General features: G+C 39.0%; 1 protein-coding gene across 2 annotated transcripts in view; it reads right to left on the reverse strand.

Moving 5' to 3' along the window:
* The window catches only part of LIN7A (lin-7 homolog A, crumbs cell polarity complex component), a 214,422-nt gene that overhangs the window by 91,316 nt on the left and 108,469 nt on the right, over positions 1-14,637 (reverse strand). For both annotated transcript variants that reach the window (XM_056798556.1, XM_007503106.3), the window contains exon 4: positions 13,634-13,843. In XM_056798556.1, the coding sequence (XP_056654534.1) occupies positions 13,634-13,843 (210 nt within the window). The remainder of the gene's footprint in view (positions 1-13,633; positions 13,844-14,637) is intronic.

Below are 14,637 nucleotides of genomic sequence, written 5' to 3' on the forward strand. Positions count from 1 at the left end.
ACTGGTTATAATTGTATTAACAACCTTTGGAAAATTTAATGTGCTAAATACCTCAAATGATTTGATTTTAAGGGTTTTTTTAAATATGATTTTGGAATTTTTTTTTAACAGTCTGGTTATTTTTGCCTGCCCCTACCACGAGGTAAGGCCCATTCTAGTAGCTGAAGTGAAATGTATTTTATAACCCCCAACCTTCCCACATGTGAATGGAAGTTGGGCAGTTAATTTCAGGGCATTTGTACCCTTGGGAAAAGCCTCCAAAAGGAGCACCCTTTATTTATACTCTTCAGCTCACTACTTTACTTGCACCAGAATGATATATAGATTTCTTGATTATGTTCTAAACCCAAGATGAGTTTTACTTTGTTTTAAAAAAAAAAATATATGTTTATTACCAAGGTTGAAAGATTGCTACGTTTGTGCAAATGTCCATCAATTCATAGGTTTTAAAAATGTCACACAGCAACTTATGTGAATTATGAAAGTGTGTTTGTTTGCTATTGTAATTAATTGGGCTATTGAGAATTTTGGGGATTTTGATATCTACATATTTGTACTACTGTATTTTTAAAGATGAAAAAATTGTTAACCTTGTTCAATTCATTTGCCTTCTACTCACAGTGATCATGGCCAGATATTAAGAGGAAATGGATCTCATTTTTTGGTGAGAAAGCCTTGTATTTTATATTTTCTTAACTGACACAGAGTGTCAATGGTTATAAGCTATATTTTTGAATTTTTTTAAAGCTCTTTTTTTATTATATTTTTCTTGCATGTGCAATATACTTTTTCAGTTTTTTTTATTATTTTTTCTCTCCTTTTTATATTTGAAGCACATGTCACCAGTATTAAGATTTTCTTTAACTTTTTGACTTTTCAGTGCTACAAGTTTGAAATACATTTGCTAATGCATGCCCTAGAAAGCTTGTGACTATAAAAATTATGCCACTAATTATTTAAATAAATTATGGGACTTTGCTTAATGATTCTGTCTGATTCTAGGACAAGATATACACAAAAGAGCCACTGCATAGTGCCAATAGAGCATAAGGTCAAAGAGACCAACCAATCCTGGAGAAATTGACGTCACTTTGAGCCTAGACAAAGAGGACTTGAACGTGTTTGGGGTTCGAGGTTGCGGCTGTTTAACATGTGTTAAAAGCAGGTCTTCCTTGTTCCACATTCTACCAAGTACCTCAAACTTGGCTCCCGGAACCTTGGCTTATATACTCTGGTCCCCTTTTTCTGCCTCTCATAGTGTGGTAACTTTCTGTAGTCCTGGCTACTGACTGGGTAAATGCATCATTGCTTAGATCATTTTAATTGGGCCCTGATTCAAGGACCTGTTATAGATTTATTTTTCTTCTACTTGGAATTTTTACACATAAGACTTTGATAGTCTATATTTTCATCCAGAAATTTTTCTTTTCTTTTGGATTTTCTGGTGTCTTTTTAATATCTCTTGCCAATTGATTCATATACCTCATACCTCAGCCATGCATCCCTAACTGATTCTGAATCTTTCAATCACCCACAACACGGGGGAATGTAAAAAATATCATTATTCAAATTGCAAAGTTTAAATTCTTTTTGAGAAGAATTTTAGGTAAAGAAGATGCTACTTCCCTGAATTCAGAAACTGAACTGTTGGAGAAGCCACCATGAAGAAGCCTCCAGACCACAAGTTGCACAAAATTGAACTTTGGGTGTGGTTGATTGAACATTTATTTGTATGTATACTTTTATGCCAAAGGGGACTGCCCCCTAACGGCTTTTTGTCAATGTGTTCAGAAATTATTGGTTTTATTCTTTTTTCTCTTATCCTCACACTATTGTAATCTTTTAAGTTTATTATGTTTTTATGATCCTTTTGGGGAAAAATTAATTTTTCCACAAATGATCACACGGGGGGATGTAAAAAATAGACTCGAATACAGGACTACAATCCCCATGAGCCTTTGCTCCACTTCCCCAGAATGCCTTGTAATCTCACCTGGGCCGAGATCGAGAAGATATTTAAGCAAAGGCTTTTGAAGGGCTCGGGCTTTTTTTGGACTTCCGTTTTTGGAGCAGAGGCGTCTCTTCCATGATGTGAGGTTATTTTGTCTGGGCCTCTGGCCTAGGCACATGTTTCTTACTTGTATATTCTTAATCTTTAACCTTTAATAAACCTCTAAAAAATATATATTCCTTGCAGAGAGAAACTAATTTCTACCTGCCTCAGTCTCCCCCTCTCCCCTAAATTTTAATCTTTACACTTCAGCAAGTTACTTAAACTCTCCAGTGGCCAATTACCTCATTCGTAAAACTGTACCAGGCAACCTCTAAGATCCCTTCTAGCTCTGAAGCACTAGCCTTCCCTGAGTCATCTGCCTATATCCTTACTTCTTCTAATTTGTGGGTTCATTTTCTTCCTGCCTTTGGGATATCATTTTCCAAGGTTCTGTCCTTCTCCGGCAACCTCTTTCTCTTGGTGATTTCATTCCCTCTTCCATTGTTTCACCAATGACTTCTATACAGATGATCCCCATGCCTGTTCCTTCCAGCCCCCAAGTGGAGCTCTTAAATTCCCAGAGGCCTGAGAAACATCTGCCCCTGTTAGCATAATAATGAAAGTCACTCAGTAAAGAAGCAAGAGGAAGCAGATGCAGCTGTGATCCTGGAAAGTGGCCGCAAGCAGGCCTGGCATCGAAATAATGAACCACAGAAGAGGTTGTTGTATCCCAGCTTGGTGGGGTCTGCTGGGCTTTTTCCTCTGCTGGTTTATCCCTGAAACTCTGATGCGAGATTGGTGAGCAAACACAATACTATGACATGTCAATGATCCACTGTTTCATTGGCATCATTATTCCTTCTACCAAGGGAGATTACCACCCACTCTACAATTTAGCAGACTGTATTTGAGAGTTTCTATGAATAAATAATTTATCACTCACCAGCAAATATTGTGATAAACTTCCCCAAAATTAGCTAGGCTGGCACACTCTGAACTTTGGCTATACATTAGCTGTGCATAAGACCCACTAATATAGTTTCTTTTTTTTTTTAAACCTGTACTGTTTTAGTTTGGAAGGATTCTGAGTGCTTCCAGCTTTTGCTGATACGATCTGCCATCTTGCCTCTGCCCCTACCTCCTGTCTTAGAACCATTGGTTCCAAGACAGAAGAGTATGGGCAGCTGGGTAGCTCAGTGGATTGAGAGCTAGACCCAGAGACGGGAGTTCCTACGTTCAAAACTGGCCTCAGATACTTCCTAGCTGTGTGACCCTGGGTGAGTCACTTAACCCCCAATTGCCTAGCCCTTACTGCTCTTCTGCTTTCTAACCACTACACAGTATTTATTCTAAGACCAAAGGTAAGGGTTTAAAAAAAAAGGCAAAGTCACCATCATCTCACCAATTCCCAGGGTTTATAAACTAGGCATTATCTCCAATGCCTCCATCTTTCCTCATTCCACTTAATCAGTTGCCAAATTTTGTTATTTCTAAAACTAAAATATCTCACATCTGAACCCTTCTTTCCACTCACATGGCCTCAGCATCCTAATGCAGGTTCACATTACCTCTCCTGGGGAATTACTGCAATAGCCACCTAACTAGACTTCCTGCCTCACATTTCTCCCATTCCTAATCCATGCTCCATTATTTCTAGCTCCCATGTTATTCTGCTCAATAAACTCCAAAACTCCATTGTTTCTAGGATCAGATGTAAGTACCTTGGTTTATCACTTTTTTTTTTTTTAACCCTTCCTTTTTATCTTGGTAACAAATCTAAGTCAAAAAGACAAGCAAGACTAAGTGACTTGCCTAGGATTGCACAGCTAGGAAGTGTCTGATGCAAGATTTGAACCTAGGTCCTTCTTACTCCAAGCCTGGCTCTCCATTCCCTATACTCCCTAGCTGCCCCCTTTGTTTAGTTTTAAAGCTCTTTATAGACATAGTCCCAACCTGGTTTTATAGTAAGGGATTTCTAGCAGGGCATAACAGAACAAGCTGACCCAGCAGATCAACATTACATTCAAAACTCCCAGAAACTGGGACTAGTTACAGTTGCAAAAAATGGTTGGTGTACTCTGGAAGGGTGAGGCTGCTTTTCTCTGGCAGTCAAAGAGAGCCCTGGGGTGCTATCTGGTTATTTCTGGGGTAGACCCAGAGAGCCAGTGGTCCCTTCTCCTTTGAGCTTCCTTGTTTCCTTCCTGTCCCTGCTACTGGAGCTGGTTCTACTGCTGTGGAGAAGATTTCATCTGAGCTGTTACTGGGAATGCTGCTTGACCCAAAAGAGGACTCAGGTGTTGTGAGAATCTTTGGCCCAGTTGTCCCTAGCCCTGTTCCTAACGTGACAAGGAAATCACTTTAAAAGACTGATATATATTAATTTAAGGTCGCCAAGGAATTCAGCTATGTAATTCCTAAATGAAAACTCAAGTCAGCAGTCAACCTTTTATGGAGTTTAATTACAAACAGGAGGAAGAAAGGAATTAGAGATAGAGAGAGAGAGGGAGAGAGAAAGGGGAGAGAAGAGAATAGGGCTTAAATACCCCTTCTGTTTAGGCTGGGCCAAAAGGCCCAAGCCCTTAGATAGCTGGGGCAAAAAAAAGAGATCAGTCCCTATTACTCACGTGACCAAAATGGAGAAACAGTCTCAGAGGCCCCCACCTTCAGCTTCCTTCAGAGCAAGCTTCTCAGAGCACACTCCAACCACTCAGACAAACTCCTCAACCACCACCCTGAGTCTTCAGACCCCTCTATCTTTAAGGAAACCATCCAAGTTCCCTCCCCTCAGTTCTCACATCTACCAATCACTGTCCATCAATTTCCCTGTGCCAATGGAGGCTCTAGCTTAACCCAGGACCGCCCAGAGGTCTCTGGCTTTGCACATGTCTGTTGAAGGTCATATTTTCAAATAATTAAATCTTTGATCCTTTGCTACAGCCCTTCCTAAATCCTGTTAACCTGAGTAGGGTAGAGATTGGAATAATTAAATTTTGATCTATGCTGCAGCCCTTCCTCAATCCTGTTAGGACTGAGTAGGGTGGAGATTGATTCCAAGTATCTCCATTGTATCAATTCTAAAATCAATCATGACTCAAAGAAATTCCTGTTCTATGCTTAGTCCTTTCCATTGTTCAGCAAAAGGTTTCTGTCCTAAAGTAATCTTAAGAAGGGAGGAGGAGGAACCTCCCATGCCAATGGGGTTCACATTCCAATAGACTATAAGTAAGAAATTTTCCAAGTATGAAATTTCCCAATGGTGAAATTTCCAACATTTATAAGTCTAAGAAATTTTAAGGTTTACACTAACAAAATCCCTTTACCTTAAGTATTACTTTAGAAATTTAGTTTAGAATTAGTTATATAAGTATAAGGGGTTTAATCTCTAAGTGGGTTATAAATTAGCTAATCTCTGATCCCTTTTCCCTTTCTCCTTTTAGATAAATATACTGTTAATTTATACATAGTTTGAACCCTTCCTTTAGCCCCTCCCATAACATTTTCCAGCTTTATTATATATTTGACCCCTTGCTACAAATACATCTTTCTTTTAAGCCTGGAAATTGAGCCCACATCACTTCAACTTCTGAGAACCCATCATTTCTTTGAAACTCTGTTCAAAGAGCATCTTTTATATAAAGTCTTTCCTAATTCCCAATTCCTCCCATCTCCTTACTCCAAACTGTGCACTTATTTTGCATATATTTATATAAACCAGTGCTACCTTTTCCTCTACAATGGAAATTCCCTACGAGTAAGGACTGGATAATTTTGATCTTTGTATGCCAAGTACCTAACACAGTGCTGCCACACAGTCAGCATTTAATACACACTCATTGATTGACTAGTCCTCAGGTGACAGATGGTTCATGGCTAGACTGTATGCCAAGCTGCTGGTATGTATAGCCTCCAAGAAGGCAGGGTCTACTCCATACCATAAGGAGGGATTTGGGATCTGGAAACCATCTTCATGCTAAGTAATTAGCCAACTCTTTCCTTGTGCCTTTGTTCAAATAGGAAGCAACGTGCCACTTATACAGTTTCAGGGGGAGTGGGGTCACCCCTTTTTTAACTCTTCTCTTTGCTGGGCAACTTAATAAACTTTCTAAAGTATTTCAGTTCTGGGTTTTATTCTCTGCCTAAAATTAAAAGCCAGGGCAGTTCATTAAAATGACTAAAATTAAGATATTGGGAAGTAAACATGTCACAAAAACTCAGACGTGACCAAACAACAACAGTAACAAAATCATTTAACCTCATAAACAAATTTCAGTGACAAAAAGTTACAGTAAAAATGATTACTATAAATAAAAAGTTACTGTAAATAAATAAAAAAGATACAGAAAAAAATGATCTGCATGGGGAGAGGGGTTTTCCTCACTGAGAGAACCCCATCCCAATGAAATCACAGGTCTGATTCCTTCAAAACCCCTAATGAAATTGCGATTTATTATTTCATTCATCGTCGAGACTTGAGAACACATTAATGATACAAACTAAACTTAAAAGTGTGTCGTGGGCACATTTTTTCTTCACTGGATTGCCAGTGGTTAAACTGATAACTAAAGTTTCAATGGAGACAACAGTATGACATGGCAGCCAAAATTACCTTTGGCTGCAAGTGAGAGTCACACTCTATTATCAGACTTTGATCAGACTCCCACTGTGTCCAGTGCTGGGTGATGCCTGTTATTAGTCTAAAAGCAACATTGATAGATCGTGAACATATGGAGAAGAGTAGCCAGAATGTGGAAGGACCCACAAACATGCTGCCAAAAGATCATTTGAAATAAATAAAAAAAAATGAAAAAACATCATTTGAAAAACATTCATTGAAATTAGCCTATGAAAACCTTAGGTGATGTGGTCTTGATCTTGTCCTATAAAGAAGGATCTGTTGTCTTCTGCTTTCCCTCAGAAAGCAGGACCAGGACCAGTGGGCAGGGCAGGGGGATTTTAGCTTAATATATAGAAAAGCAAGATGAAGCAGGGTACAGGAGAAGGTGCACTGGGATTGGATTCAGAGTACCTGGGCTCACCATCTAGTTCATTTTACAGATTAGGGAATGGAGACCCAGAGAAGCTGATATGCTATACAAGGAAGAAGAGTCAGAGGTCAGATTTGAACTGATGCTCTCTGATTCTTGAACTATTGCTCTCGCTCCTTTGGAACCTTGGGGCAAGACACTCTGTAGGACTTGGGTCCCTCATCTATCCAATAAGAGGCTTGAATTTCATGTCCTCTAAGGTCCTCTCTAGCTCTAAATCTATGATCTAGTATTTTAAGCATTCAGAACAATTAGATCTGTCCAAAAATGGTACGGACTGCCTTAGAAGTGGCAATGTACTCCCCCTTTGAGGACTCTGAACAGAAGCCAGATAGCATTTGTCATGCTGTTGATATTTATTCTCCAAATAGGGATTATACTAGATGATGGCCTTTCTTATCCCTCACCAAGCTCACATTCTTTGGTTGAGTGCCATACCTACCAGCCGCCATTTTAGTGAACTTGGATTAAGAATATTCACTCCTAATATGGTGAAGGTATGTGTGAATTGACAAAGTTTCAGAACAAGATGGTTTGATTTTATCCCTGTAATACATCTCGCATCTCCCTTTTAGGCTTATAAATTAGGATCCTGCACATAACACATAGCTTTATTTAGCAGAATTTGTGAGGAAAAGGCTAATTAAAAGGGAGGTGACTTGGCAGCCACAGCCTTTTCTTTTCACCACTGCAAAGCAATAGATGGTGTCACCTCATAAGCATTGGATGAAGCCATGCTTGAGCAGTGAGGCAGTGCAATGGATAGAGTTCTTCGCCTGGAGTCCAGAAAAAACTTGAGTCCAATCAGGCCTCAGACACTTACTAGCTGTGTGACTCTGGGTAAGTCACTTAATCCTGTTTTGTTTGCTTCAGTTCCTCATCTATAAAATGAGCAGGAAAAGGAAATGGCAAACCAGTATTTCTGCTATGAAAACCTCAAATGGAATCACAGGGTCAGATATGACTGATAAAACTGACCAACACCAGGGGGCAGCTGGGTAGCTCAGTGGAATGAGAACCAGGCCTAGAGACGGGAGGTCCTAGGTTCAAATCTGACCTCAGCCACTTCCTAGCTGTGTGACCCTGGGCAAGTCACTTGACCCCCATTGCCGAGCCCTTACCACTCTTCTGCCTTGGAGCCAATACACATGATACAATACAAATGAGAGGAAGGGAAGGAAGTAAAGAAAAAAAGCAAAGAATGAAAGAAGGAAGGAAACTATCATTTAGTTTCTATGTGCCAAGTACTGTGCTGAGTACTTTACAAATATCTCCTTTGATCCTGACAATAACTCTGAGAGAAAAGTAGGTGGTGTTATTATTCTAACCTTATAGTTGAAGAACCTGAGGCAGAATGAAGTCAGAAGTCTTGCTAAAGTCACAGAGCTGGATTTGAAATCAGGTCTTTTTGATTTTACACCCAGCACTCTAACCACTACCCCAAGAGAAGTTTTGCCCCTCCCTAAGATTTTGTATTTGTCTAAGATTTTGCTTGCCAGTCCCACGTCTAAAAATAAAAAAAAAATTTTTTTTTCAGTAGATCCCAAACTACTTTGGTATAAGTAAAGCTTTAAGTAGGGGCTTATAAACTCATCTTTCATCTTCTTAAATAACAGTTGAAAGACTATGCGCTGCCCTACTTTCTCCCATCAGGTTCTCAGCTCTTGGCTACCCTGGCAGCTAACTGGTGCTGTGGATAGAGAATGGAACTAGGAATCAGGAATACATCAATTCAAAATCACCTCAGATATGTCCTAGCTAAGTAACTTTAAAAAAAATTACTATATGCCTCAGTTTCCCTATCTATAAAGTGGGGATTATAATAGCACCTACTTCCCAGGGTTTTGTGAAGATAAAATGAGATTTTATATATGTATATACACCCGTGTGTATATATCTACTCAAGTATATGTACTTACATATAACATACATGTAAAATGTTTTGCACGTTCTAAAGTTTTTTTTACAAAAGTTAATGATTATTGTTAATTAAAATTGACTATTTTGACACTGCCAATAGCTTAACAAGGACCCCTTTAAACAAACTCACATACTCTTCAATCACTCCCTGACCTCTGAATCCACTCACTCCCCACTCCCCTATCCCTCTGCTCCCATCATCCAAGGAATTCTATTTTTATTTTTGTTTTTAATGGAGATACAATTAGTGTTTCAGAACTATGGTGATTAGCTCTCTATATTTGTCATTGTTTGGCCATTCCATCCCCCTAAGTTCTGACATTATTCCTCAGGAATTGTTAGAAGATCAAGCGTCTCAGACTTCCAGATAAATGAACATAAAGTGTCAACCTCCATGTATCAAATAATAGACTATCTGTGGGATGATCTTTGGGGATCCACACTCAAACATGTATGTATACCCAAGCCATTCACATTGACTCATTGACTCACTAATGGGATCACATATTTATCTAGGTACTCTCCACCCCTCATTTTACATATTGGGAAACTGAGGCTAAGAGAGAGTAAATGACTTGCCCAAGGTCACAGAAGTAATAAATGGCAGATCCATTTTTTGAACTCCAGATCATATGGTCCCAGATTCAATGCATCTTCCACATGATTGTGCGAAGAAATCATTTTTTATTTCAATATCACTCAATGTCTAACTTCTTCATCCTTCGCACCTTCAACCTTTTCCCAACCCTACATGTTCCATCAAACTCTAAGGGAGCTTGCATTCCTCTACCACTCCAAGGCAAATTAGTGGCTCAGCAGCTTGTGAGAAAGATCTTGAGGAAAAGGTCCTGATTTAAAGTCAAGGAAGTTGGCTTCTAGCTTCCAGCTCTGCCATTTCTTATAAAAAAAATACATATATATATATGATCTTGCCCACTTATGATCTTGCCCATTGACCCTGTTAATTGAACCTGTTTCCTCCTCTGTAAAATGAGGGTGATTGAAGTATATGGCCTCTGTAGTCCCTTCTAACTCTAGGTCTGTGATCTTATGATTGCTTAGCACATGCTTCATGTTGTCCATTTGTAACTTATTTTTCCTTTCAAGGTTGCTTTGGCTGTGTTTCTAACCAGGTTCCACCTGTATAAAAAGAGTGGATATAGGAGGGTACCCGATGAAAGATCCCACACTACTCCCACCAGCCCTGAAGAGATGATTTGTTGTCAGTGCTCAAATTAGTATGGGAAATAATGATAGTCACAGCTAGCACTTATAAAGTATATTCAGATTTATAAAACACTTTGCCTACATTTTCTCCTTACAATAAATCTTTGAGATAGGTGACTATTATTATCCCCATTTTTCAGATGACATCACTGAGGCTGAAAGCATTTAAGTGACTTGCCAAGGGTCACAGATTGAGTAAGCATCAGAGGCAGGATGTGAATTGAGATCTTCTGATGCCAAGTCCAACACCCCATCCCCTGTATTGCCTCAGTTCCTCTAGGAGAATGTAGATCTGCCCTTGGAAATAAAGTCTGTCCATTTGGCTGTGCCTCAGACCAGACACAATGTGCTCTTTTTATTTGGGGGTTAGTATAAAAACTATCCTTCCTATTAGAAGCAGAAAGCACAGGCTGGGGACTAGAAAATGGTGATGAGCAGAGAAGTGGCCGGCCTTGACCTCATCCTTCCACCCATTTAGCACTATTCTCCAGCCTAAATTCCTCTGGTGGGTGAGGAACTAGCCCAGGTTCAGGGTTTCTGCAGGATGCACAGAGAGATATATATGGAATCGATTTACACCTCTTATCTGCCCGACCTGTGAGATTTTTATACGTCTAGCAGGATTAAGCTTGGAGCCCGGAGTAAGAGTAATCTATAAAGGCAATGCCTTCAGTGACTTCACAGTGCCCATCTACCTGAACCAGAGTGTATCACTCAGGACCCATGGCTATCGCATCTATTACATTTTGCTAGTGATTCTTATCATGACAATTACTCTAGTCTAGGACCGTCATTTAGAAATATCCAAATTCCTTCCTTGTCCTGTATTTTTCCATAGTCATGATGCTGATTGCTTTTAAATATTTCTTTAATCTACTTTGCTTATGCACACAATTAATATATTCAGGCATTAACACATAATTTGTTTTAAGAACTTAGCCAGCATAGCAAAACCTTCCATGATTATCTTTGGGACAAAAAAAATTCCTCTCTGAAATCATCAGTTAAAATTGGCCTTTGGAAATTCATGGATGTCTAGAGGGCGATTAAAAATTTAAAAATTTCATCTTAAATTATTTTGTGAAACAGGAAATAAGTTTCTAGGCAGATGAAACCAGCTTCTTCTGTAACTGGGAAGCAGGGAAGAATGCCTATCACACAGCATCATTCTTAAACAATTTAGGATGCCAGAAGCTTAAAATTCAGGTCCTTTCTCCCCACAAAAAGAACTTAAAATGCACTCAAACTTTGTGGATATTCTCTGTAATGCCAGATTTTAATTGTGCCACTTTGTAAACAGGAAAGGAATAGCAATTGGACAATTTTCCTGTTCCTTGTCATTGAAATCTCCAGGTCTTTAAGCAAAACCACCAAGAATGGATGAACGATAAGGTAAGTAGAAAATTTGGCCCCATTTTTTCTCACATCTTACTTGACACTTTTGAAAATGTTGGGAGAAATAATGATACTTATTGAATGTTTTGCTAATTGTGGGAGTGGTGGTGGGAGTGTGGGAGTGAGAGTATGGTTCAAACAACCATAAAAAAATTGACTTACGAGTTTCTATCCCCCATTTCTATGACATTTTGATTTACCATTTTTTTTACAAAGGTTTTTTTTTCCTTTTATTTTGTTAAGAGAAAGGGTGGGATGGAGGAAAGGGAAAAGAAAGAAAATAAATGCTTTTTAATTTAAAATTTTCTTTTTAAAACTTTTTAAAGTAAACATCAACCATAGGTATTTTGCAAAGTGCCTGACACATTGACATAATATAATTGCTCTCTATAATCTTTGGGTTGCAGAAAGGTAACTATTAAGTAGGATTACTTAAATTTCAACAAATCCATGATTTCACCAGCATAGATCCTCTCTTCACTGGCTCTCTACACCTTTCAAGCCTTATTAAGCAATCCTCATGAGTGAGCTGGGAAAAATTAACCACCTGGTGGCCAACCATCTGGAAATGATTCTCTCTGAACCCGGAAAATGTGGGCCTCCCATCCTAAAAACACAGTCTCAAAACCTTGCCAGTGCTTGTGTTTGGCTGCTATAAGATGCAGGAATCCCAGAACCCCTCTCAAATCACAATGAGGCATCTGGGGAGAACTGGTAAAGAATTAAGTACTATAATCCAGTAGAAAAGATCTCTTGCCACATTTGCCATTTTTTAAATATATGAAGCCCCTTCAGGACATAATGGTCATATCTCTCAATTTTTAATATAGATAGAAATTCACAAACTTAAATGATCCCTTTCAAAAACATATCAATTTGTATAGAGCAGGAATTCTTGGATCATCTCATTCAAATGATCCATGGACAGATTTCAGGAGGTCAATGAATTTGTAATGTGAAAAAACCCCCCAACAATTACATCTTTATTTTCACTAATCTCTCATTGTAATTTAAGATTTCCTTTCATGGCTTTTAAAAAATGTTTACCTCTTGTCTTAGAATTGATACTAAGTATTGGTTCCAAAGCAGAAGACAGGTAAGGGCTAAGCAATTGCGATTAAGTGACTTTCCCAGGGAAACACAGTTAAGAAATGTGTTGAGATCATATTTGAACCCACTTCTTCCCATCTCTAGAGCTTGCCCTCTATCCACAGCACCACCTAACTGCCCCTCAACTGTTTTTTTTTTAATATATCATTCTCATTGCAAGGGTCAGTTTTTATCAGGCAGAACTGGACTTCTTTCCCAGAGAGTTAGGGAGCATGAGACAAATACGGGACTTGCCCAATGCCTCCCACAGGATGGGGAGGAGTTGAGAGTCTTGTTGGATCACCTCCTCATTGACTCTTCAGCAAATAGAGATCATTTAGGATATGCATAGAGTGACTGAATACTGAGTTCCCCAAATTATCTCTGTATGGATCTACATAAGGGAAATTGGGGGTCTTTGATCACCAGGAGAAATCATTGACCAATTCATTTATTGGTTAAATCTATCCTAATCAATAAATTGACTTTCTTACCCAGAAAAAAAATTTTATATATAATTCTAAGGAGTACATCCACTTCACTAATCTGCCAGACATGATTTTTAAAATTCATCTTTAAAAAGGCTCAAGAACCCTTGGTTTATGGTGTCTGGATGGATGAGTACTTCTGTTTTGTTTTGTTTTATTTTTTAAATCTGTCATTTACCAAACTTGGGTTAGGGTGATAAGATTGTAAAGAAAGAAATCCCACCTATAGGTACACTGCTTCAAACTCTAATGCAGTTGAACGAAAAGTGAGAGGAGAGGTGAACCATAAAATTATTGTTAAATGTTTACCATCCTCACTTATTTCACACAAAATTGCTCTCTATGCCAGGAGTTCTAGCTACAGTCAACAGAAAATACCAGCATTTCAGAGTTGTCTATAAAAATTCCATAGGAAAGTTTAGGGAGGAAGGGAGGGAAATGCTCACAGAAAATCGAGGGTTATCATAAGAACATACCACTCCATTCACTGACAGCAGCTGGTCTCCCCTTTTGAGGCCTCCGTGTCTTTCAGCCACCCCTCCGGGAATGATGCGAGAGATATAAATGGGGGAATTTTGCTCCTTTCCTCCCATCACATTAAAGCCAAGGCCCTCATCAGTCTTGGGTAGTTCCACTACTCGAGGATGGGAATGACCTTCACTAGCTGCAAAAGCTGCCACAGTTGCCTGAAAGACAAGATGGTCATTTGGCAATGAGATTAGGGACAAATCAGGAGAACTGATGCTACAGCAGGTAAACAGCAGCTATTCAAGCTATGATGGCATTATCCTAGGAAAGAAAGGGAAGGAACATAACTTTTCACTATTGAGATCCCAATTGTTGAATGGAATTTCTCCTACAGCATCCTTGGCTCCCTTACCTTCTTTTTCTGCCTGTGACAAGTCTACCCTTTGAAGAAGCATGGCATGGGGGAGGGGGAACTATTAGACTGGAAATCAAAGGGCTGAGGTATGAATCCTATCGTTGCTAGGTACTGTTCTCTCTTGTGTTTTGGGGCAAGTCCATTAGTTTCCTCCTCTGTAAAATGAAGAAGTTGAACCCAATGATCTCTAACATCTGTAAATCTGTGATCGATCATTGGAAGACCAAATCAGAAGGCGCCATGGGACCCTCCTTAATGACCATAGCTAGAATTCATTTCTCTACATATAATATATCATACACTGTCTGATACTGAGATGGCTGTCTTATATCTCCTATTAGACTGAGTTCTTTAAGACCAGAGGATGCTAGTCATTCTGCTAGAAGCACTGGATGGCAAACTAAATATGTCTAAGTTGTACCTTTTGCTGACATTCCCAGATTTAGTCAATTCCACACACACACCCATGTTTGCAAATTGATGATGCCAATAGTAACTATTACCATTTAAAACAGCTGTAGATTCAAATAACTCAGTTTTTATTGAAATTAATTTGGGCTCTGAAGCACTGAATGAATGAACTAAAGATGGTATCAT

The sequence above is a fragment of the Monodelphis domestica genome, chromosome 5 (genome assembly GCF_027887165.1).
Source record: "Monodelphis domestica isolate mMonDom1 chromosome 5, mMonDom1.pri, whole genome shotgun sequence".
Taxonomy (NCBI): domain Eukaryota; kingdom Metazoa; phylum Chordata; class Mammalia; order Didelphimorphia; family Didelphidae; genus Monodelphis; species Monodelphis domestica.